We start from the raw sequence: 25,376 nt of genomic DNA on the forward strand, positions 1-25,376 counted from the left end.
CAAGAGAAGTAACCTGGAAGGTACTTCTCTTAGGCCAGAGCGGCAAGCGGCAGTTTGGAGACCAGTCTGTCGCCTTATATGTTTATTTATTTAGAACAAAGGTAGAATGGCTTGTTATGTTATTACGCTATTTATTCAGTCTTGTCAATTCTGGTCCAAACAGTCGCGCTATTTGTGAGTGTGGGCGTTAGCTCTCAGTAAATGCTTGTCAAATGGGGAGAAAATTGCATTGATAAATGCATATGGATACATAGTCTTTCTGAGGGACTTAACCATTTTTTCCTTGTTTTCATTCCTAACTAAAATCCCTCTTACGGGAAGCCTTCCCCAATCCCTCTTAATTCCAGCAACTCCCCTCTGCTAATTATTTCCCATCCATCTTGTAGATTGCTTGTTTTGTTAGCTTTATTTGGTCTCCATCAGATTGTGAGGTCCACAAGGGCAGGGGCTAGCCCTTGCTTCCTTTTGTGTCCCCAGAACTTAACACAGCGCCTGACACTTAGTCAATGTCTATTGATTGAGTGATCCGGAGAGATCGTCCCCCTTTTCCCTCCTCAGAGTTTCCTGCTTTTGTCATTTTGGGGGTACCAGGATTTCGCCAACAAGTGAGAGGGCTTTGGTGTTCAGATCCATGCAGCTCCATCAGATGGCAAAGCACAGCTGAAGCTTTCTAGGGAGTTACAGGGAGATTACAAGGATTTCTTTTATGGGGTAGTCCTCTTCCTTTTCCCTCACAGAGAACCACCCCTTAAAGCAAAGAATAAAAAAGAGGGAGGAACACAGTTGAATAAAACTCAATCAACACATCAAAAATATCTACCGTGTTCCTTATCCGTAGCACCTTGCCTCTGCAAAGAAGGGAGAGAGGGGCTTCCCACATGTCTTTTTGGGGCCAAATTTAGTCAATACGTTTTCCCAGCATTCAGTTTCAATTGTTTGGTTTTGTCCTTTCTATTAACATTCTCATAATTATTGTGTATGTTGCTTTTTGGGCCCTACTGACTTCACTCTGTATCAGTTCATAGAAATCTTTCACTACTTCTCTATTTTTTATAGTCATTGGTTTTAAGAGCACAACAGTAGCTGATTACAATCATGGATCACAATTTATTTAGCCATTTCCCCCCCAAAAAAGTAAGTCTTTGCAACCCCTGGGTTACTACCATTATTTAGATACACTGTCCTATAATTGGAATAAAGTTCCAGGCGGTACCGTGCAATAAAGGAGATCTGAGTTCAGATCTTGCCTCAGACACTTAATAACTGTGTTGACCTTGAGCAAGTCCCTTATTCTCGGTTTGCCTAACTTTCCTCATCTGTAAAATGGGGATAGTAATAACACTTAACTCTCAGAGCTGTTGTGAGAATAAAATGAAAGAATATTTATAAAAGGCTTTATAAGCCTAAAGCTCCTATATAATGCTAGCTATTATAACTATTACTATTATTAGTAGTATTTCCTCACTCCTGGGGGGAAGTTTTTTTAAAGAATGTAAACAACACAAAGACCTCTAAACAGAAAGATTCAAATAAATGCCAAATTATGAGAATGCTTTAAATCTCCCCATTCCAGTCCAAGGGAGAATTCCACTGTACCCACCTCATTGAATATGAATACCAACAAAATAGGTCCTGTGATTGCTTCTTAACAAGGCATCTTGGTGTAGTGGACAAAGAGCTGGCCAGAAATTGGGAAGACCTGGATTCAAATCCCAATTCTGAAAAATATTGCCCTATGACCTTGTACAAGTCACTTAACCTTATAGTGCCCTAGGCCAGTGGAGTCCAACTCAAATAGAAACAAGTGTCACTGAGCTGTACCTAAGGATCCCTTTGGAGCACCTATTGACTTAGAAGATGACATGTGAACATTATGCTTACTTCTATTTTTATTTATTTGGTTAAATATTTCCCAGTTACATTTTAATCTGGTTCTGGACGCCCTTGGGGGTGTGCGGAGGCCGTGAGTTTGATGCATCTGCTCTAGGCCACCGAGACCAGAAGCAGCAGAAAAAGTGCCAACCTGCCTTGATGGAAGGAGTTCCCAGTCCAGAAAAAAATGGTTTTTATTACAATAAATGGAAATGTCTTCTGTACAAACGGTATATTCTTAGAACTTTAGTCAAGGCCTTGTTCTCTGTGGTTAGTGAATTTAAGGCATTGTGTAGCAGCTTAAGGTTTGGAGTCAAATCTAGGCCCTTATCACTATCTGTGGGACCTTGGAAAGTAATTTTTCCAATTCAAATACACTAATAAGTCAACACTAATTAATCACCTGCTGTATTCTCAGAGAACCCACATTTCATCAAGTATATATATAATACATATCCAAGTAAGGACTTGTCAAATCATTTCAGAACAAAAATTTGAAATCTATGAGCCTATGAGAAGAACCATTTTGAAGAGAAAAAGTGTTTTTAAATTCGAGTGAAGCATTACTCTTTCTGGTCACTAGGTGGCACTGATGTAAATGCATAAGCAGTCATGTGGTTGAAATGTGATTTTCTAGAAAGATCTCCCCTTGGGATGGGCCCTCTAACTATCCAATAAACCAACAAGCTTTTATGAAACACGTATTATGTGCCAAATCTCACATAACCTGTTTGAGCTTTCAGCGGAGGAGAGGGCGAGGAGGAAAGAGAGTTTTGGATCCTTTCTAGGAAAAAGAAACTTGGTTCTCCTGTCGCCGCCTGTGTGACCTTGTCTTTTTGGGGCCACAGTTTCCTTAGCTGTAAAAAAACAGGGTTTTCTCTGAGCTCTCCCCCAGCTGTGTGGAAGGTTGTGTGAACTCTGTGTAAGTCTTTTGGCTCTAAAAAAAGAGCTTAAAAAGAATTGTGGTTCAGTGGGAATCGCAGGCCCTGAGTCCAAGTCCCACCTCTGCCACTTACCACCTGTGTGACATTGAGCAAGTCATTTCAGCTCCCTGAGCCTCAGTTTATTCCGCTGTAAAATGAAGGGAGGTGGACTAGAGGAACTCTGAACATCCTTTCGGCTCTAGATCTGTGCTAACCCTAGCAAGTCATTTCTCCTCCCTGGGCCTCAGTTTATCCTGCTGCATTGTATAGCCTCTAAAGTCCTTTCAAGCTTTGGATCCTGTGTGCTGCACCTAGTGTTCTGCTCTGGGACAATGTTATTCGGTCGGTTTTTTAGGGTGTGCAGTTTTCAGAGCACATAATCCAGGAGAGGGGCAGGGACTGCCCTTCAAAGTCTGGTTCCCGTTGACTTTGAAGAGAGCCTCCATCTTGATTGTGAAGCACTAAGTGTCTGGGGTATCTTCTGTAATGGGAATTCCCTCCATCTTCGCCCGGGCCTCAGGCCATTTCTGTTTCCATACATGGTCTTTAAGCAGCCGCAGAAAGGGAGGGAAGAGGAAAGCTGGCCCAGGTCACACCAAACCCAGCTGGAGAGCTTCCCAGCTCTCAGGACAATAACCCTGGGCCTTGCTTTTGTGATCCCAAGCTTCCCTTTGTCTTCCTCTCAGCCCCTCCCCAGCAGCCTCTGCTGGAGAGCCGAGCTTCAGAGGGCGCATGCGTGTGCTCCTGCTTTTGGCAGCCGCTCCGGAAGCTGGGGAAGCCTGCTCTATACACTGTAGTTGCTCAGGGTGGGCCCCAGGGAGAAAGGAGGAGGAAGAGGAGGAGGAAGAAGCATCACCTGAATGGTGTGGTATGAGGCTCCCTGAAAATTCCTCCACCAATCAAAACCAACCTCTCATGGGCCTCCCGCCAGTGCCTGGGATCCCTCTATTAAAGGGCATGTCAAATCAAAACATTTAACCCCTCAGAGAACCAATTGACCCCTGGTGGGAATCAGAGTTCAAAGAGGCGGCTTTGAGATAGTGGAATCAGGAAGGCCTAAATTCACAGGATTCTAGATTTAGAATTGAGAAGGGGGTCTGATTCGTCCTCCTCATTTGATGAAACTGAGGCACAGAAGTGACTTGCCTAGGGTCACACACTGGATCTAAAGCTACAAGGGACCTCAGAAGCCATTTCACCTCATCTCCACATTTTACAAAGGAGAAAACTGAGAGAAGTTGCTTTTCCCAGGGTCACATAGCTAATAAGTGTCTGAGCTAGGATTTGAACTCAGGTCCCTGGGACTCCCGGTCAAGTGCCCTATCCATTAAGTCACGCTGCCTCTCAGCCTAGCTGTGTGACCTTGGCAAACTGCTTTACCTCCCTTTCCCTCATCTGTTAATCAAAGGTTGTAATCAATGGCCTCTGCCTTCCTTTCCAGCTTTAAATCTTGGGGTTAAGATACAGGACTGGTTAGTGGGGGGCCGGGGAATTTTTTTTGTGGGGAGAGGGAAGCCCAAAGGGGGTTAATAGAGGTTCTAAAACACTATCCTGGCCCCAGTAGAATGTCAAAGTAGGTATTCCTGGGAGTTGGCACTCGGTCACAGAGTGCTAAGAATCATGGGAGGCAGTGAGAGGTGTTGAAAACAGTGGCTGCAATGTGCTAGGGCCAGACTTGGCTTGCTCTTGGCTTGTCTAAGATCAGCTGTGGTCACCCGTATTAGGTCACGGAGTTTCGTACAATGGAAGCGAAACGCACAGCATCTCATCGCTTCACTGTTGTAGACGATCTGAGATCTGGGGTTAGAAGCCCCCCATTTTACAAATGGGGAAACTGAGGCAGACTTTTTTTTTTTTAAGTGACTTGCTCACACTCACATAGTAAGTATCTGAGGTCAGATTTGAATCTAGGCCTTCCCGGCTGCAAGCCCAGTGCCCTATCCATTATACCACACTGCCTGCTTGCATTAAGATTCACTGGCTAAATGCAGTCAAACTCCAGTGTTTGAACTGAGGACAAAAACCCAAGGCCTGAAGGCAGTGGTCCAAGGGGTGCCACTGACTGGATACAAAGCCAATTCTTTGTGAATCAGAAGTGAACAAAGGGCCTAGTGTGTTGTGAATGGGGATGCCCGGCCTGGCCCAGTGTAGACTGGATGCGGCTCCTGGCTCATCTTGCTGAAGGAATAATAATCCCTCTCTTTGGGGTATAGTGTCTTGCCATCTACAAAATACTTCTCACACACTGTCTCATTTTTAGCCTTGCCAAAATCCCATGAGGTACATAGGGGAGGGACTCTTCTCCCTCGTTTACAGATGAGGAGGCACCTAGACGTGCTGGCCCGAACGCCCTGGCGAACGGGTGATGGGATCGCGGCCTCGTTCCCAGCCTGCCCCTCTCCCTCTAGATCCTACATCAGTCTCAGTTCTCATCGTCTCAGAGGGCTCGGCCTGCCCCACCCTTGACCGTCATGCTTTGTAAAGGCAAGGTCTTCCTCGGTCTTTTTTTGCCAGCCTTGGAGCTTCTCTCCACTCTCTGTGACTTCCTGTTGAACGTCACTCAGGTGACTGTAGTACTTGCACTACAACTCCTTCCTTATCTTGAGGTTCTTAAGATCAGCTCCAGAGGCTTTATGTTTGGAGCCCCAGTGCTTGCTGGCAGTAAGCACTTAATGAATGATCACTGACTGATTGACTTTCCTAATTCTGTTAATAGCAGCGCCACGGTCCCAGTTACCCACATTTAGAACCCTCTTGCATCCACCACACCCCGGGCTCTGCCGTGTGGAACCTGACTATATGAAGCTGGTTTCCCCGCCTTCCATTCCTTTGTCGCTCTACTGCGTGATTGACCAGATTAAGAGGATCAGGATCCCAGATTTCAAGCTGACAGAAAGCTCAACAGCCTTAGATACGGTTCAATTCCTGACGTTTTACAACAAAGGAGGAAACTGAGGTCCAAGGCCACACGTTTTGGATCCTAGATCTAGAACTGGAAGGTATCTTTGAAGCCATCTAGTCCAGAGGAGAAAACTGAGGCTCAGGGGAGTGGTAGTGACCCAGCCAGGGTCTAGATCTACAAAAGCTGGAAAGGAGCTGGAAGAGTCAGAGGATCAGACAATCCTAGATCTCAAGCTCAGATGTGTGGCTCAAGTCCAACCTTCTCATTTTACAGAGGGGAAAACTGAGGCCCAGGGAGGGGAAGAGGCCCGTCCAGGGTCACATAGCTGGTGTCTAAGGCAGGATTTGAAACCAGTCTCTTCCTTTCCCAGTCCCATAAAGAACAAGATCCATGCAGTGACTTTATTAGGCTACTGAAGGGTATCCGTTCATTCATTTATTCATCCAGGTAGTGAGCATTGATTATAAGATTGTCACCTTTTCAGCAATTAAGGTTAAAAAGTTTTCTTCTTTTTTTTGTCTGCTAGGCCAAAGTTAGATTTTTTTCCCTTAGAGTTTTGGGGAACAAACCTGTGAATTCATTGCCATGTGACAATCTCAGAAAAGCAGGAAAATCCCTCTCCAATGCAAGATGGCGCTTACTTGGCCACTTTTCATAGATCATGTCCCTAGTTTCCAAAGTCCTGTATTTGATTCTCCCAGCAGCCCCTTCACAGTATCTTCCTCCCAGATCCTTGCCTCTTCCCACCTTCCTCATTACTGCAGAGGGCCTTTCAGTTACTCAGGCTGGAAACCCAATCGTTAGCCTTGGTTCCCTGTGTAGTCCTTCACTTGTCAATTCCTGACTTTTTTTACCTCCCCAACATCTCTCAAATATACCCCTTTTTGTCCTCTGACATTGTCCCCGCTCTGGTACAGACGCCCATCACCTCTGACCCCATCTATTGCGATAGTCTGCTGGGGGATGGTGGGGAGGAGAGAGATGCTTTCCTCAAGTCTCTCCCTACTCTCCTCCACCCTTCACTCAGCCATCAAATTGAGCTTCTAACTCTCCGATGTGACCATGTCATTCTCTTTGCCTTCAATAAACTCGTGGCTCACTCACTTTCAAAATAAAGGTCAGATCTTCTATGTAGCCCACAAAGTCCTCATAACCTTTGACCTTCCAGGCCTTCTCCCACCTTCCTTCCCTCCATGTACTTGGACATCCAGGGACACTGGGCTCCTTGTTCTTCTTCATACAACATTCTCCATTTCGTGACTCTGGGCATTTGTTTTGGTTGGCCCCCGTGCTTGGAACTCTCTTTCCTCATCTTCACTTCTCTGCTTCCTTAAGCCTCAACCAGAATCCCACTTTCTTCAGGTGCTTCATTAATCTCAGTCCCTTTCTTCCTACACAACCTCCAATTTTTCTGTCTATAGCTCCGCTCTCCCTACAGATTGTGAGCTTTTTAAGAGTTAGAACTATCTTTTGCCTTTTTTATTTGTCCAAAACTTAGTGGAGAGCTTTGGACATAGTAGACTGACTTGACATCAGCAAGGCAAGTGTTATTGTACCCACTTTACAGATGAGCAGACGGAGGTCAAGAGAAGTCAACCCACCATGACAAGGCTTACATTTGAACTCTTTTCTTCTGTCAGTTCAACATTCTGTGCTCTAGGTATAAGAGGGTGTTCCCTCTTCCCCCCACACGCCTCCGATTTGCCCACCTTAGTGCCTTTGCTCAATCTGATCCCCCTTCTTAGAATATTCCCTGTCTTAGCTTAGTGAAATTCTACCAACTGTAACCATTTCTTACTCCAGGAAGCCTTCCTGGAATACCCCTGTCTCTTCCCCGCCGGCCCTTCTTGGAATTCCCATAAAAGCAGCCTTTCTTGGGTCACTTAGCACAGTCTACCATAGCACAGTAGACTTGTTTGTGCACATTTGTGCTTTTTTTAGCGCCATTACAGACTGGTTGCAGTCAGAGAACACGGAGACTCAGATTGGCCAGTTGCACTCCATTTATCTCGTAAAAATGTTATGACTGGCAAGCTACCGTGACGTCTGTCATCTCCTACTCTCAGAGCCCAGACTAGCCAACGGGACGGCTCCTGCCGAGCTAACCACAGAAATGGAAAGTACATGGGGGGGGAGGGGGAGGAAAGGAGCAACGGACCGAAAGTTCGTAGAAGCCTCCGTCTGGAGTTGACGGGGCCTCTGAGCCTCCGAGGCCACGGAGTCCAACCCCCTCCTGTTACTGAGGGGGAAACTGAGGGCCAGAGAGTTGAAGTGATTTATGTGAGATCACCCATAGGCATCTAAGCCTAGAGCTGGCAGGGCCCCCAGAGGCCATTGAATCCAAGCTCTTCTTGTTACTGAGGGGGCAACTGAGGCCTCAAGGAGGGAAAGGAACTTCTCCAAGGTGACACAGATATATAATATAGAACCAAAAGGGACCTCAGAGGGTGTTTAATCTCATCCCGTTGCTTAACAGAGGAGAAATCTGGGGTTGGAGAGGCAGAGCAGTCACACGGTCAAGTCACACAGATAGTGAGCGTCCCAGGTGGGATCCAACCCGAATTCTCTTGTCTCTGGAGGTGAGGTGCCACGTGGCGTTCCAGAGAATACAGGTGAAAGGAAGCCTGACTCATGGGCACTGCCATCTAAGTGCTGGCAGACTTGGGAAATAAAATCCTTCTGCAAGCAGGGGCCCGTTTTTGGATAGCAAATAGTTAAAAAGACCTATATAACTCAAGTTAGAACAGTGTGCCCGCCCGTTCTGGGAAGCCCTGGCTGGCTTGGCAAGCACACAGTAGAAGCCTGTGTTGGCGGCTTCGGGCTGGGGCCCCCTGGACGGGAGGAGGAGCGCAGAACCGCAAGCGGCTGCCTTTCAGCACCCCGAAACCCGGGGCCAGCACAAGCCGGGAGTGGAGCGGAGGGGGAAACGACCTTCCTGGTCTGCCAGAGCTCCTGCAGGGGAGGACCGGCCAATGAATGAGAGCAGGTTCCAATTTGGAAGCGTGTTCGCCAGGGTAGGTTAAACAGAGCCCCCACTTTTCAGCTCAGCTCAAAACGTCAGGGCGGCCAAAGACTATTTTTCTTTCTTTAAAAAGAAGTGGGTCAATACATTTTCTTTTCACACAAACCCCAAGTAAAACCCTGGGCTTGGAGCAAATGGAATGGCTTTTCCCAGCTGAATCATTCTCATTCTTTTCAGCAGTGAAAACAGCAATGGCTATTGATCACATTGATAGATGACCAAGTCAAACAGTCTGCAGATGTAAATTCAGCCTTTCACGTTGGCCACTTGGCTCTAGTTAGTACAGCAAATGAGCTTCGCCAAGGAGAGGCCCAGCTGCACAAACGCTCACGGCTCGGAAACGGAATTTAGCATCTGTGGCATCTTCGTTTTCTTGCCGCTATTTTCGCCTCCGTTCACGTTTGAGCTCCCGGTAAGCAACACGATCGTTGAGCAAGACATAAGCAACAAGCGCCACAGAAACAACACTAATGTGGTCCCTCTTCGAGTCAGTGGCCTTTTATAATGCCTAGTCTAACTTCTACAAAAGGCTCCCATAATTCCTTGGGATGGGGGGGAAATCTTGCCTCATTATCCAGGTTCCCTCCTCTTGTTCAGATTTGACATCAAGGAGCTTCTGTTCTGTAAGTGGCAGTGAAACTGTGGCTTCAAATGGTGCATTTGATGCTGTCTTGCCTCCTTGGAGCCTAGAGAATGTTTTTCAAACCGGTCATGTGGCCCTGTGCTCAAGACAGAGAGGGAGAAAGAGAGAGACAGAGACAGAGAAAGACAAAAAGAGATACAGAGACAGACAGAGATAGAAACAGAGACAGAGACACAGAAATACAGAGATAGAGACAGAGACAGACACACAGAGAGACAGAGAGAGAGAAACAGAGACAGACAGAGAGACAGAGAAACAGATAGACATAGAGAGACAGAAAGAGAGATAAAGACAGAGAGAGAGACAGAGACATGGACAGAGACAGACAAAGACAGAGCGCAACCCTGGGTACAACTGGGGCCTGACATTTGAACACCACTGCTCTGAAAGACTATCAGGGTAATAGAGAACCAGGGCAACCTTGAACCCAATGCTGAGTGTCTAAAAGGAAGTCCAGGCTTCCCTTCATGTGCAGAGAAGCATTTTCATTGTGGAAGAAAGGGAAAATACTTTCCCAGGAGAGGTATTCCCAGGGGATGTGGGGCCGGGCTCAGTGACTCCGGGACAGTCGGAGCCACATAGAAGATGTCTGTTCATCAGCAAGGCAAGTGTGCCTTTCGAGAAAAGAGAAATAACTAAATACGCGATGCTCCAGGCTGGCTCTCCTTTGCTGCCGAGCTGCTCCTCCCTCCCTACAGCCCGATGATCATAGAATTAGTGCTGGAAAGCTCTCGTTTTTGTCTTGATATTCCCAGAATTCCCAGGACATAGGAAAGCATGGAGATGGGAGTGTAAGAAACAGAAAAGGTCCGCCTGACTGGAGCCTAGCGTATGTCTTGGGGTCAGGGAACTAATGTCTAGGGAAGCTGGGAAGGTAGTTTGGGGCCAGGCTTTTCAAAGCTAAACAGAGGAGTTGATATTTGGTCCTAGAGGTAATGGGGAGCCACTGGAGTTGATTGAGTAGGGAGGTCACATTAGTACTTGAGGAAGCTCACTGGCAGTGGAGTAGAGGCAGAGGAGACCTGCCAGAAGTCCAGGAGGGAGGTACAGTCATCTGGTCTTGGTCACTGTGTGTATATGAGTGCCTGCAGTTCTGTCTCTTTTCCCAGCAAAACTCAGTTCAACAAGGGGAAATCATTTCACTCCATCAGTTGTTGTTTGCTCTTTGTTTCTCCGAAGGGGATCATGACATGAGGGAGGTGATGGCGTGCCGGGCAAGAGAACTGGATTTAAGTGAGGGAGGACTGGGCAAGGTCACTGCCTCAACTTCCCCTCCAGAGCCATCTGGGTCCAGTGGCCAGAGAGAGATCAGGACGACTAGAAATGGCCCTGCTGGGTAAGAAAGGAGGCAGAGAATGGCCTCTTTTCCTCAGTCCTCCCAATAAAACCAGTCTGGGATGGGAAGATCCTCAGGGCTTCCCAGCAAAACCCAAAACCATTGCTATTTACATTCACTTTGAGCCAATCAGAGTTCAAACAGTAACCCAGTGGGGGCTCGCCTCTACCCATCTCATGCTTTACAGGCTAGGACCCTGGCATTCAGTCAATCAGTAGGCATTTTATGAAGCACCTGCTCTGTGCCAGGCGCTGCGGGGCCCTGGGCACATTAAGACAAAAACCAAAATAGTCTCTGCTTGCAACAAGTTTATGTTCTAGGGGAACTATATTCGAATAAATACAGAACAGTACAAAGTGATTGCGCAGCTAGGAACAACCAAGGGAGTGAACGAAGGCGGGCCTTTTTGCAGAAGTCACATTGGACCCAACCCTGGGAGGGAGCGAGGGGCCCTCAGAGGCCACGGCCAGAAGGGAGAAGGCACCCCTTTTCCACAAGAGTTGCTTCCCTGGATATAATGGCCAGGAGAGGCTAGGCTGGCAGCAGGGTTGCTGGTGGAAGGAGCTGGAAGAAACATTTGGACCATAGGATGCCCAATTAGAGTTACTTCTGCCAACCCCTTGAAAAAAGTCCCACCACTGGGAATGGGTCGGAGCCTCCCATTCTGGGGCAGTGCAAAGCCATCTGCCCTTTCTACCATGCATGTGACCTTCTCGGTGTATTGTGGGCCCTAGTAGCGTCAGCCGCCATCGAATCTTTGGCACTAGGAAAGGCAGATCTGGACCCTTCATTGGCGCCTAAAGCGGGGGGGGGGGGGGGGGGGGGGGGGGAGGCTAGTGAGCCAGTACCATGTTCTTCAGTTGCGTTACTCAGAGATAGGGATGTTTAAGGAACAAGGTCTACAGTGACCCTAACTCGTTAACATCCCGCTGAAGAAAGAAAGTTGGAAACTCCATATCGAAATGTGAGACAGAAAGAAAACACCCAAACTTTTTTAGTTCCTTTGCAGGAAAGTGGGCACTCAACTTGGACTCTGAGATCGTTGAGTAGCCATAGGGGCACATGACAGAGTTCGTTCGGGCTGGGATGGGATTGGTGGCGACGAGTCTTATCAGGACCTAGGTTACCCATGGCCTGAAAAGACGCAAGTGGCAGCAAGGGCCCTTTTTCCTGGGGAATTGCTGTGTTGGGAGCTAATGGAATCGACTGGTTGTCGGGCCGCTGACATCCATGATAGTGTCCCAACGGGCTGGCCAGTGGGGCTTCTGGAGCTGACGGTCATTTGACCTCGGTTTCCTCCTATAAAATGAACTACCTGGCTTCTGAGGCTAGAATCTGGTGTGTGACCTTGGGAAGTCCCTTCTCCCTGGTAAAAGTTCTTGGTTTGGACTCACAAAGACTTGGGTATGAACCTGTTTTACTTTGGGGAAGTCACTTAACTCTGCTTGCCTCAGTTTCTTCATCTGTCCCAGGCCTGTTGTGAAAGCCAAATGAAATAATATACATAAAGTAGTTTGCAAATGTTAAGGCACTATGAAAATATTAGCTCTGTTACACTATATATTGCTATCGAGTGCTTCCCACTCCCTGGTTGGAAAGAATCTTTCTGTCTCTCCTTTTGAATCCCTCTGTATTAATGCTCTGATCCTGTTTTGTACTGCCACATCGCTGGTGTACTCTGAGTGATTTCCTCACAGCATCCCTCTGAGGCAGATAGCACAAGTATCATCTCCATTTTACAGATGAAAAAACTAAAGATCCAGGCGGCTAAGCGACTCGCCATAGTCCCACAGCCAATATGTGTCAGTGTTGGGATTTGAATCCGGGTCTTTCTAATCCACCACACTGCCTTGCTTTGTTGGATGCTGGGTTCCCTGAGGGGAGGGATGAAACCTTCAGTCTCTTTTCCTCTCTCCCACTGCCCAGCTCCAAGCTGGCATTCAATGGTTGTTGAGCCTGTGGAACATGACCCAGGGTCCCTTTCCATCCCAACCCTCCCAGTCCCCGAGCAGGAGTTGTATGGGGTGCAGGGGCCCCTTGCCGCTCCTAGATGCTGTTGGAGTGTGACTAATTCTGGAAAGCGCAGCACGCAGTTGGTGGAAGAGCCTCCCCTGATGAGGAAAGCTGCTCCCTTAGAGCAACTCACTACGAACAGCCCCAATCCAAGACATGTTTTTGCCAGCTGAGAACAAGACAATTCTTTGGGGCCTAATTGGAGCCAACAACAACAAAAAAAGCAGGGGCCGTGTGCTTCACGTGACATGGGAAAGGCACCTTTACTCCCAGCTAGTAAGGGGGGCTGGTCTTGGGGGCCTAATTTTAGGAAATTTGCCTGCAAGTGAAAAGCTTTAATTCTTCATGTGCATCTGTCCGTACTCACCGGTCAGACATTCGGTGAAGCCGTGTTCTCCCGCATCCCAAGTTCCCTCCAAAGACGCAGGCTGCAGGTCATCCAGGACTGCCCCTTTATACAACTCTTGTCTGCAAATATTGAAACATTTGTTCAACATGCAGGGGGCCTTCTTCACATTGTCCTGCCTTCACTCTGCCATCTTGGCTCCGCTTCCCCTTCCTCACTTTCCCTTGACATATAGAGAGTATGAGTGGACGATTCTGGCCACTAACCCATTGTCCCTTGCCATATATGTCATCTACTTTTCTTCTGCTATGTTTTCCTTCAGAGGTCTCATAGCTTATAAGTTTCAGCTGTGTGACCTTGGACACATCACTTCCCTTGCCTGGTCATCAATTTCCCCTTCTATAAAATGAGGGTATGAAGTTTCTCTTTCTTTTTTCTCTCCCTCTCCCTCTCCTTCTCTTCCCCCTTTCTGTTTCTCTCTGTCTCTCTCTGACTCTGTCTCTGCTCTCTGTATCTCTCTCTCTCTCTCTCTCTCTCTCTCTCTCTCTCTCTCTCTTTCTCACACACACACACACACACACACACACACACACACACGCAAGCCTTTCCATTGCCCTCTGTAGGAGATGCATTTTCACTTCACAGATTATTGTGTTCTTTGTCTCACAGTCCTATAAGGAGCTGTGGTAGAACGTGGGAGCTGTTGAGATGTGCCTAATCAGACTGCATCTGAACCATGGGTAACCAATAGGACCAAGGAATCCTAGAGCTAAAAGAGACCTTAGAGATTATCAATTTTATTCTTTTCATTTTACAGAGGGGGAAATTGAGGCCTGGGGGAAGGATTCTAGAACTAGGTCTGGGAGGAATCTCAGAGTCCATGCATTTTACAGAGGGGGAAATCGAGGCTCAGAAAAGGGAAGTGACTTGTCCAAGGTCATACAGCTAATAGCTTGGACAAGCTTCAAACTCAGGTCTTCCCGAGTTCAGGTCCAGCAAAAAACTAAAACTGAAATGCCAGCAGATCCCAGTAAACATGTGGCCCAAACCAGTTTCAAAAATAATTGGAAAATATTTCACAAAATGAATAAACATAAAATATGACATAGGTTATTTTGTGATTTTCTAATTTAGTATTCAGCCCACAGGGATCTGTTTCTATTTGTATTTAATGTCACTATGCTATATGATGCTACCATTCTAGAGGATGCCTTGTCTTCAAGATTTGCCCTCCCCCATGAGGCTTTTGGGTAAGATGAGTACTTGACTGAGAGGGAGATGTTGCAGATTCCGCGCCTCCAAGAAACCCTAATGTTCACAGCAGCCCAAATAATGATCAAGAAATACAGGAAGAAGCTACAGTAAATTAGTTTTTCCGTCCCTAAATTGCACCAAAAATTGCTAGGAGGCCATAGACGATAGGAATAGGGGGTCCTCCAGCAAATGAATTGCCAGCCAGATCAACAAGATGTGTCGAACCCTGAGTCTGGAGATGGTAGGAGTGGAAGGCTTTTCCAAGAAAGGGCCAGAAATGAATAACAACTAGCCATATAGATCAAGCTCTCTGAACCTCAAAGACCCGAGACAAAGGTTCAGTCAAGAACCTAGGAGACCCACAACAAGACCAAGATCTGTTCACCCCATCCAAAAGTGCAGATGGTAGAGACTGGCCCCAGCACAAAGTCCCAACTCAAGAACTACGGTTGGAGAGATGAGTAAATCAAAGAAAACACCGATGGTATCAAAAATTATTGCAAATCTGTCAGTAGAAACACAAAGGAAATTTTCTTTAACCCCATTAAATACATAAAAGAAATAAAGTGAGAGATTTTAAAAAATGAAATAAAAATGCTTGAGGAAAGAATTGAATAGCTTAAAATAGATATATTTTAATAATAAAAAATATATAATATATAAATAGCCATATTTATATAAATATAAATGAATAATATATAAAATAATAATAATAAAGAAAAATATCAAATTTTAAAAAAGAAAGAAAATGTTAAATCTTACCCAAGAAATAGACTCCCTGAGAATTAAATTAGACCAAACAGAAATCAATGACTCCATGAAACAGTGAGAAATTTTAGAATGAAGTAAAAAAAAGATCAAATAGTAGAAAATGTAATCTGGTAGTGAAAACAACTAATCTCTTAAAAAAAAACCCCAGCTAACCTCAAAAACAAGTCAGAGGGAGATAATTTAAGAATAACTGATCTAAACTATATTTTAAGAAATAATAAAGACCACTCAGATCAATTAGAACAAAAGGTCAAAGATAGAAAGAATCCACCAATTGCCTCCTGAAAGGGAAAGTCCCAGGAATATTAGTCCCAGGAATAGCCCAAATCCAGAATCCCCACATCAAACAAAAATGCAACAAACGTCCAGAAAGTAGCAATTCAAGTACCGAGGAACTACAGCCAGAATCACACAAGACCTGGCAGCTTCTATTCTAAACAAGCGATCTTGGAATGCAATATTCCAAAAAGCAAAAGAGATAGGCTCACAATCAAGAATAACTTGCCCTGAAAAGCTGAGTGTAATCCTAATAGGAGAAAAAATGATTTTTTGATGGAATAGAGCAATTGGAAGGAGCAGTCTGATAATGTAGTGCTATTGAAGCTAAATGGTGCTATGGGCTCAGAAGCGGACTCCTTCTACTGAGTTCAAATCCAGCCTTAGACACTTACTAGCTGTGTGACCCTAAGCAAGTCACTTAACCCTGTTTGCCTCAATTCTGTCAAATGAGCTAAAGAAGAAAATTGCAAACCACTCCAGTATTTTTGCCAAGCAAACCCCAAATGGGGTCACAGAGAATCAGGTCCAAATGAAAAATGACTGAAACAACAGAAGAAACATGTATAGGTATTGAGGGAATTAAGAAAAACAGAGGTCCTAGTGATAGGGTGGCAAGGGAGGAAGAGATTTGTTCTGTTCTGAGAGTTTGAAGAGAGCAGAAAGGATAAAAGGAGGAATATACTAGAGTAGAAAAGAAGAAAAAGGGAATGAAACTTGCTGTTTCTCATAATTGAGGCCTATGAGAAAATGAGTATTCAAATATGTAAAAAAAAAAAAAAGTTTGGAGAATGGGCTGGAAAAAATTGGCATATGAATATAAGTGAATATAAGAAATTATGAAAGAAATGATTTGAAAGACTCCTGAGTAGATTGAATTGACACAGAGTGAGGTGAGCAGAACCAGGAGAACAATCTCTACAAGGCCATTAGTGTTGTAAATATACACAACTTTGAATTAAGAACTGTGATCAATACACTGCCCAACCATGTCTTTGCAGAACCAGTGATTAAGTATGTTACCCACCTCCTCACAGACAATATGTAAACATAAGGTGCAGAAACAATACTGATGCATTAGAAGTGTTTTTTTCTCTTAGTTTTTAAATGGGGAGAGGAATATGGTCAGGGTGGAGAGAAAGGAACTACCAGTTGTGATGCCAGAAAAAAGAAGGCTAATACAACATTCTTTAAAATGTACAGAAGAAAGATGTTCAGAAAGCACAAACAGGACAGTTTTGAAAGTAATATGTACATCTACTGGTCATCCTGCCATCTGGGGGAGAGGGTGGGGGGTAAGAGGTGAAAAATTGGAACAAGAGGTTTGGCAATTGTTAATGCTGTAAAGTTACCCATACATATAACCTGTAAATAAAAGGCTATTAAATTTAAAAAAAGAAAAGAAAAGAAAAAAATAATTAAATAAAATTTAAAAAATTTAAGTGAGAAAATGAAAAAAAAAAAGAAAGTAATATGTAGAATCTAGTATAAATTTCTTTGTAAAAAGGCAAATTCCCAGTTTTGTAAAGAATCCTATTTTTGTGTTCTGTGTGTGAGAGGGGAATGCCCTCTTTTGGTGTTTCAGAGAACCTAGAAAAATTTCATGAACTGATACAAAGTGAAATGAGCAGAACCAGGAGAACATTGTAAACAGCAACAGCAGCATGTTTAATGATCAACTATGACTTAGTTCTTCTCGGCAACATAATGATTCAAGACAATTCCAAAGGACCCCTGTTGGAAAATGTTATCCATATCCAGAGGGAGTCTGAAAAGAGTCTGAATGCAGACCGAAGCATACTATTTTCACTTTATTTTTTTAGTGAGTTTTTCCTTTTGGTCTGTTTCTTCTTTATATGCAAATACATTTTACATCATTGTACATATATAACCTATATCAAATTGCTTACTGTTTTAGGGAGGGAGAAAAATTTGGAACTCAAAATTTTTTTTAATGATATTAAAATTGTCTTTACATGTAATTGGGAAAAATAAAATAGAAAGTCAACAGACATTGATTAAACGCTATGTGCTAAGTATTGTTCTAGGTGTTGAGGATACAGTACAAAGAAAATGAAACAGTCCCTACCTAAAAGGAGCTGACATTTACCTACTATGTCTCCTTCCCTGAGGTGGTAGGGAATAGGAGGTAGGAAACCAGCCTTGGAGCTGAAGAAAATTTAAATTCAACTTTTGTGTATGAAAGGTATTAACTATGTGATCCTGGGTAAAGTCATTTAACTTCTCAGGGTTCCTGATGACTCTCTAAGACCTTAAATTGCTCAAAAAGTTCCGATCTGCTTTGGTAGAAGGAAATTCCCCATATGAGAGTTTCCTATAACAAGGAAATCACCAGTCCAGGCCCTGTCCCTATGTGTCTATATTTGTTGTGGTAAACTCAGTAAGTGGACTGAGTCATTGAGGCCTTGAGACCTGCATGAGGAAGAATGAAGTACCACACATTTGTCTCCATTTGGGTATCCTTGCCCTGCTTTATCACAGTAATAGCTGACTGACTGGCTTCTCAGCCTTGTTCTTCTGCCTTTGTAATGCCATTGCAATATCCTGAGGGGATCAGATTTTTCCTGGAGTTAGGTAATAGAATCCCAGAACCTCAGAAGTGGAAGGAACCTCGTGGACTGTTTGGGCCATGCCACTCCTTCTTTCCCCTCACCATTTTTCAGAGCAGGATATGAGACCTAAAGAACTGAAGTCATTGGTCCAAGATCACACACCAGAGTTCAAACTCGGTCCCTAATTCCCCATCCAATTTTTTTTCACTAGCCCCTGCTTCACAATGCAGCAAGATCTGAATGGATGGATGGAAAAAAAAAAACCACTTATTAAGCACTGATATAGATTGAGCACTATACTAAGGGCTGGTGATAAAAAATAGAAAATCAAGATAATCCTTGTCTTCAAGGGACTTCCATTCTATTAGGAAAAGACAACCCAAATAGGAAGTCCAGATGAAACTGACATCGGCAGTCCTAGGACAATGGCCCAAATCCGTGCAATATTTGAAACTCAAGCCCACGTACCCAAGAGCCAAATAGTTGTCTCCAGGTTCTGAATGGATCGTCCTTTGGCAATTTCTGTCTAAATTCACTCTTTGTAACTTGGCACACATGGCCCCATAGATGCAATGTTATACTTGCTCTATGTCAGTCATACAATGAATACCGCGTCCTAGTGGACTCTAATCTTACAGAATTAATAATCCATGTGTATTCCATGGCATCCTCACCCAAGGAACATTTTGTTATAAAGATAACAAAATGTCACGGTTGGTATTGTACCCCAGTTTCATAAAATCGTGATACAGTTCCTGCCTGATTGTGTAGATTCTGCTTGTCCAGTTTAAGGAAAGAATAGTTTGTTAGTTATTATGACAGGAACTGTGGCTGAGGAAGGGTATTGTGATATAGTAGAAATACACTAGACATAGGAGTTCTGTTTCTCTAGCACCTAGGACAGTGCTTTGCATACAGTTGGCATTTAATAAATGTTTGCTGAATTGAATTCCTGAGGATCATGGGCAATTAACTTCTGCCCGACCTTGATTTCTTCATTTGTAAAATGAAAGTATTTGACTCTTTGAAATCCTTTCCAGTTCTAGATTGGTGATCTTCTAACTATTTGATTTGGGGTTACCATATCCCAAAGCAAGATAATGATCTGGGAGCCAAGCAGGAAGTAGGAAGCAGGCTCTGAATCATGGCAAGTCAAATTAGGAGCTTTAGAATCACTGGACTGGGAAGAGTAAGAACTATTTTATCTTTCTGGGATAAGCTGTGTGACGCTTGCACTTCACTTTCCCGTGCTGATGCTTAATAAAATGGGGTGATTCCTGTACCCTGAATATCTGCTGCAAAAGACTCAGGGAATGCAAGCCAACAAAGAAGCAGGAAATCAAAGATACCATTTTGGGTCCATGGCCTGAATTTCCGTTTGGATTCTTGGCTCTCCTGAACTGGTCTCCAAACCGAAGCATACTTTCTAGGACTTTATCATTGCTTTTCTTCCTTACCTTGTGTGGGAGTGTTGGGAAAGGAAAGGGGGCGAGTAATCTTGCTTGTCCCTTTGGGATGGATCACCTGGTAAATTCAAGGGGACCAGCAAATGCTGCTGCTACGTGCTGTGGTATCAGGTAACCTCGTGGCTGGTTGGTCCTTTCATGTGTGTAATTTTGGCAACAAATACAGCGTTCAGATGTTCCAAGGTGAGCTCTCCTCTCTGCTTAATGGTTCGTAACTGTCCCTCTTCTCCCTCCCAGGCCCAGAGTTACTGCCTCCCTCGTTGTGCTAGTGGAAACAACAATTTCTCAGGGGCAGTGGCCTGCTTCCACCAGGTAGTGAAGGCCCAGGGTGTGTTGGCCCTCTGGAACGGACTGTCCGCCAACTTGCTAAAGGTGAGATTAGGTACCCCAACCTGTTTTCACGAGGCTCTCTCCCCTACCCTCTTTAACAAACTTTCAAATTTTGGCCCCACAATGAGACTTCATAGAAGCACTCACCTTGAGTGCTCAAGTCTCTCCAGGAAGAGCAGTGGTCCCGAAGCATGAAGAGGACTGTGGGAAAAGACTATAGCCTTGCAAAAGGAAAAAATACCCACATCAGTCACGAAGTATTTTGGATAATATGGAGTAGTGGAGAGTTTAGGAATTAGAAAGCCTAGGTTTGAGTCCCAGCTCTGATCCTTCCCAGTTGAGTGAACAAAAAAGTCGCCTAACATCAGTTGAGTCTCAGTCTTCTCATCTCATTAACTCACAAAGGGGTTAAAAATTCCTGCCCTCCACAGGACTCTTAGGAGCAAAGTTCTTTGGAGGCTTAGAGTGCTGTACAAGCATGAACCATTATTGGGCCTGATGGCACTCCAAGAGATTTGAGAAATTTAAAGTCAGAGTCTCTCTTGATGAATAAATGGTCAATTGAACAAAACCCACTGTAGGGGAAACTCATCTGCTAACAGATTTGCAACAGACCTGGGATTTCTGCCATTGGTTTCCTTTCTGTGGTATAGTACAAATCATTTCTTTCTCCTCCCCTTCCGTTCTGTGACAGATCCCATGATGTCATTTTCCCAGGTCAACCAGTCTATAAGCATTCATTAAGCACTTACTAAATACTGGACATGATGCTAGGCCCTGGGGATACACAGACAAATATGAACCAGTCCTTGCCCTCAGGGAGCTTACATCCTGGAGTAGGGGAAGAAGAGACAAAATCTATCACTCGATCTACAAACATTTCTTAAGCACCTATCGTGTGCCAGGTTCTGGGGATATAGAGACAAACATGAACCAGTCCCTGCTCTCAAGGAACTGATATTCTAATTATGTTGGAGTAACTCCTACATTTGCCTCCACTGCCACATATAAATTAGCTTATGGTTGTGAAAAGCATTATTTTACAATATTTAGTTCTTTAACAGGATTTTAACCTCACTTTTAATGTTTTCATTTGTTTGTTTTTTTTACAGATAGTTCCATATTTTGGAGTAATGTTTAGTACCTTTGAGTTTTGCAAGAGAATCTGCCTTTATCAAAACGGCTACACCGTGTCCCCTTTGAGCACTAAGCTTACCCCAGGCGTAGATCAGAGTTTGCAGCCACAAGAATTACGAGAATTACAGAAGTTTTTCAAAAACAGACAATTTTGAGACCAGAAAAGCCACTCTGTAAAATTGTACAAGGCCAAAAGGTGTGTTAAAAACATACACGTATGTACCACCTTATGACCTTGTGATGTTGGAAGAGGTTGCTTCTGTCCACCATGCTGAAAAAAAAAAAAAAAGAGAAGCTTGAATCTTTCACCATCTCATCTGTGGGCCTCGGGCCTTATTCCTGACTGCACCACTGCACAGTTGGAGGTCTACTTTGATTAAAGGGCCTGGAGTTCTCCATCACTATCTCACAAATTATATCTAGCGTCCCAGGGATGTGACCGAACAGTCGGTCCCAGCTCAGAGCTTTCTAAGATCAGCTTACCAAAGCAAGAACAAAACTCATATCCATCGAAAAGAGAAGCAAAGGCCCAAAGAAACAGGCTTACTGTGTTCTTCAAAGAAAGGCGGAACATAGGTTGGCGTGTACATTCGTAGACCAGATCACACTCCCTCTGCCTGGCTTCCCAGTATTCGCTGCTTGTAGCAACTAGCAGTGATTGCAAAATTTACCCAAACCAACACAGCTCCAGTTTGACTAGTTTGGTCTAGACATTCTCAATGTAAGAATTCATGGCTCCAGCCCTAATCCTTTGAAGAAAAAAAAAAGGATGAAACTCGATTTCCAAATCTCTCGTTTCAAGTTTAGGAAGCCCAAGTTGCTTGTTAGGTAAAATGTTCCTATCCATTTTTATGGTGACCTCTAAATTGTCCTGCTGTGGACAGATTCATAAAAATGACTCACCAGTGCCTTTGACCTTAATAATTTTGCTTTTGCCCAGCAAAGCCAAGAATTGACTGGCAATTCCAATAACTCTCATTCATTTTATACTACGGCCCTGTTGCAAAGAAGGGAAGTAAAAGTGCCTTAGATCGGTCTTAGAAGGTCATCAAGTTGGAACAGAAAAAGTACTTTGGGGTTCTTCAAGCTGCTGAAGAAATCACCTTTGAGGAGCAAAATAAAGTGGATCTACGCTAAGGCCATAGAATCTTACCTTTCAGATAATTCTTACTTATATAGTTTTAAAAATCACTAATGCCTAATTGTCATATTAATAACCATGTCTTTGAGATTGGATTATTTTTTTCTTTTTTCACCATTTTGAAGGTATGTATATTAAATTAATTTCTCATTAGGTTTCTCGTATTTATTTTTTGTTTGTTTCTTAGTGTGATCTCACGTATGAGACAATGTGGATCATTGGTTATCGAGCGAAGGGGTAAAGCACTGAGGTGATATATTACCAGAGGATCCTAAACTCCAGCCAAAAGGACCATGGAGTCCAATATCCTCATTTTACAGAAGAGGAAACCGAGGTCCAGGGAGGGGATACTTACTATTTGTCCAAGTTCCCACATAGGATTTTAGATCTAGAGCTGGAATGTGCCCCAGAGGCCATTGGGTCCAGCCCCTTCACTTTACAGAAGAGGAAACTGAGACCCAATGTGATTAAGTGACAGGATCTTAGAACTAGAACTAGAAGCAGCGTCCAGGTCACACAGGCAGCAAATGACAGAGCAAGAATTTAAAGCTCAATTTTCTGACCTCAAGCCCAGTGTTCTTTCTTCTTTAGCCCACTATCTTTCCATGTACTTTCTTAGTTCTTAAAGCCCCCTGCCCCAGACTACTGAGACCCTCACTGTATTTGGGCTGCGGAGTGGTCGTTAATGTCTGACCTCATCCATGGCCCAGATTATTGTGGTGGGTGAGAGTCTAGAAGGTTCTCAGCCTCTCTCTCAGGGCAAACATAGCTGCCACGTTCAAAGGTGGCAGTGAGAAACCTTGCCAAGCCCAGCATCTTGACTCATCTTGACTTTCTCCTCCATGTTCTATTTTACTATTAACCAAGAATGAATCATCTCCCTTATCACACCCTAAGGGAGGGTTTTCTGAGCTGCAGTTGGGACTTTTTCTGCTACTTGAACTAGACGAAAGGAATATAAGTTCCTAGATCTAGAACTGGAAAGGAGCTCAGAGGCCAGCTAGTCCAGCCCTCTCTCGGTTTACTCAGGAAGAAATAGATCTAGGGAAGGGAAGGGACTCATCTAGGGTCACACAAAGGCTATAGCTCTTAAGCTAGGAGGATCCTCAGAAGCCATCTGGTCAAGTGCCCCCATTTTACAGATGAGGAAAAAGAGACCCAGACAAGTGAATTAACTTGCCCAAGATCACATAAATAGAAAATTGCAGAGTCAGGATCCAAACTCAAGTCCCATAATTCAGCACCACACCACTTCTCACTGATCTTATGCTTTCTGAATATCAAAATTAATTAAGTTTCTAATATGTTCCAAGTGCCTTGCTCAATGTTAGGAATACAAAGAAAGCCTCCAAATCACCACCCTCAAGGAGCTCACGGTCTAATGGGGGAGAAAACATGCAGACAATACCGTGCAAAGATGCTATAGACAGGCCAGACAGAAGTAAGAGAGGGAAGGCCCGACCATGAAGGTGGGGGGGGGGGGGGTAGCTGGGGTTTGAGAAAAACTAGAAGGAAGAGACAGGGAGAGAGAATTCTAGGTACAGGAGACAAGATGTGAAAGATGTGAAAATGCCGACTTTGAAGATGTGTCTTACGCAAGAAACATCAAAAAGATCCAGTTCACTGAACTGCAGAATACATGGAGCAGAATAAAGTGTAACAAGACTGGAAAGGTAGGAAGGGGAGCAGGTTTCTGACAGGATCTATCAGCCAAACAACGGATTGGAGGATTGGATATTTGATTCTGGAAGAAATCGAGAGCTACTGGAGTTTATTGGATAGGGGGCTGCCATGGGCAGACTGGTGCTTAGGGAACATCACTGGTGGCTGAGTGGAGGATGAATTGTAGAAGGGAGAGACTTGCGGTAGGCAGACCTACCAACAGCCGTGGCAATAGTCCAAGCATAAGATGATGAGAGTCTGCAGTAGTGGGAGCCCTGTCAGAGGAGAAAAGTGTGTGTGTATGAGAGGTACTCCAAAGGTAGAATGGGCAAGATTTGGAGATTGATTAGGTATGGAAATTAGAGTGAGGAACTGAGATGTATCCCTAGTTGGGAGCCTGAGGGACTGGAAGGCAGGAGGCACCCTGGACAAAAATAGGGAAGTTGGCAAGATGGAAGAGTTTGGAGTAGGGGTGGAGTAAAGATAATGACTTCAGTTTTGGATATGTTGAATTTAAGATGTCCACAGAACATCCAGTTTAAGATGTCTGCAAGGCAGTTGGAGATACTAGTATGGGAGTCAGCAAAGAATTCAGAGCTGGACAAGTAGATCTGAGAATCATCAGCATAAACATGTGAAGTGTATCTATGGGAGCTCATGAGATCACCAAGTAATAGAGGGACTACTGAGTCTGTATCCCAAAGAGATCATGAAAGAGGGAAAAAGACCCACATGTGCAAAAATGCTTGTGGCGGCCCTTTTTCTAGTGGCAAGGAACTAGAAACTGAGTGGATACCCATCAGTTGGGGGATGGCTGAATAAGTTATAGTATATGAAGGTTATGGAATATTATTGTTCTATAAGAAATGATCAGCAGGATGATTTCAGAAAGGCCTGGAGGGACCTACAAGAGCTTATGCCAAGTGAAGTGACTAGAACGAAGAGAACCTTGTACACAGTAACAACAAGATTATGTAATGATCAACTGTGATGGACTTAGCTCTTTTCAATGATGAGATGATTCAGGACTTAGGATGGAACGGGCCATCTGCATCCAGAGAGAGAAATATGGAAACTACATGTAGATCAAAGCATAGTATTTTCAACTTTTTTGACTTGTTTGTTTGCTTTTTTAGATTTTTTTTCTCCTTTTTGATCTGTTTTGTTGTTGTTGTTGTGCTGCATGATGAATATGAAAATATGTTTAGAAGGATTGTACATGTGCTGTCTTGGGGAGAGGAAAGAGGGGAAAGAGAGAGAAAAATTTGCAAAGGTGAATGTTGAAAACTATCTTTGCATGTATTTAAAAAAGAAAACACTATTAAAAAAGAAAAAACAAACAACAAAAGAAATCATATAGAGTAAGAAGAGAAAAGGTCCCAAGACCTGAGAGATATCTATCATTAGCAGTTGTTGGTGACCTGGCTGAAAATCCAGACCAGGATGGAGTAATCAGATAAATAGGAGAGGAGCCAGGAGGGAATGGTATTCCAAAACACTAGAAAAAGGAGTATCAAGGAGAAGAGGGTGGTCGACTGTGTCAAGGGCCTCAGAAAGGTCACAGGATTTGGCCTGGAGAGAGTATTGAATGAGGTTGGAAACCAGATTGCAGACAATTAAGAGAATGAGAAGAAAGAAAATGGAGGTAGCAGTCAAGAAATTTGGAGAAATATAGCTAGCAGCAATGGATGAATCAGATGAGGGATTTT

At 44.1% G+C, this 25,376-nt stretch overlaps 1 protein-coding gene across 1 annotated transcript in view; it reads left to right on the plus strand.

Moving 5' to 3' along the window:
• Positions 1 to 21,631, plus strand: part of SLC25A43 (solute carrier family 25 member 43) — a 37,559-nt gene extending 15,928 nt beyond the window's left edge. Inside the window, exons 4-5 of the mRNA XM_031945029.1 lie at positions 19,635 to 19,769; positions 20,840 to 21,631. Coding sequence (XP_031800889.1) covers positions 19,635 to 19,769; positions 20,840 to 21,019 — 315 coding nt within the window. The 3' untranslated portion in view covers positions 21,020 to 21,631. The remainder of the gene's footprint in view (positions 1 to 19,634; positions 19,770 to 20,839) is intronic.
• Positions 21,632 to 25,376: the final 3,745 nt, after the last annotated feature.

Source organism: Sarcophilus harrisii, chromosome X (assembly GCF_902635505.1).
Source record: "Sarcophilus harrisii chromosome X, mSarHar1.11, whole genome shotgun sequence".
Lineage (NCBI taxonomy): Eukaryota > Metazoa > Chordata > Mammalia > Dasyuromorphia > Dasyuridae > Sarcophilus > Sarcophilus harrisii.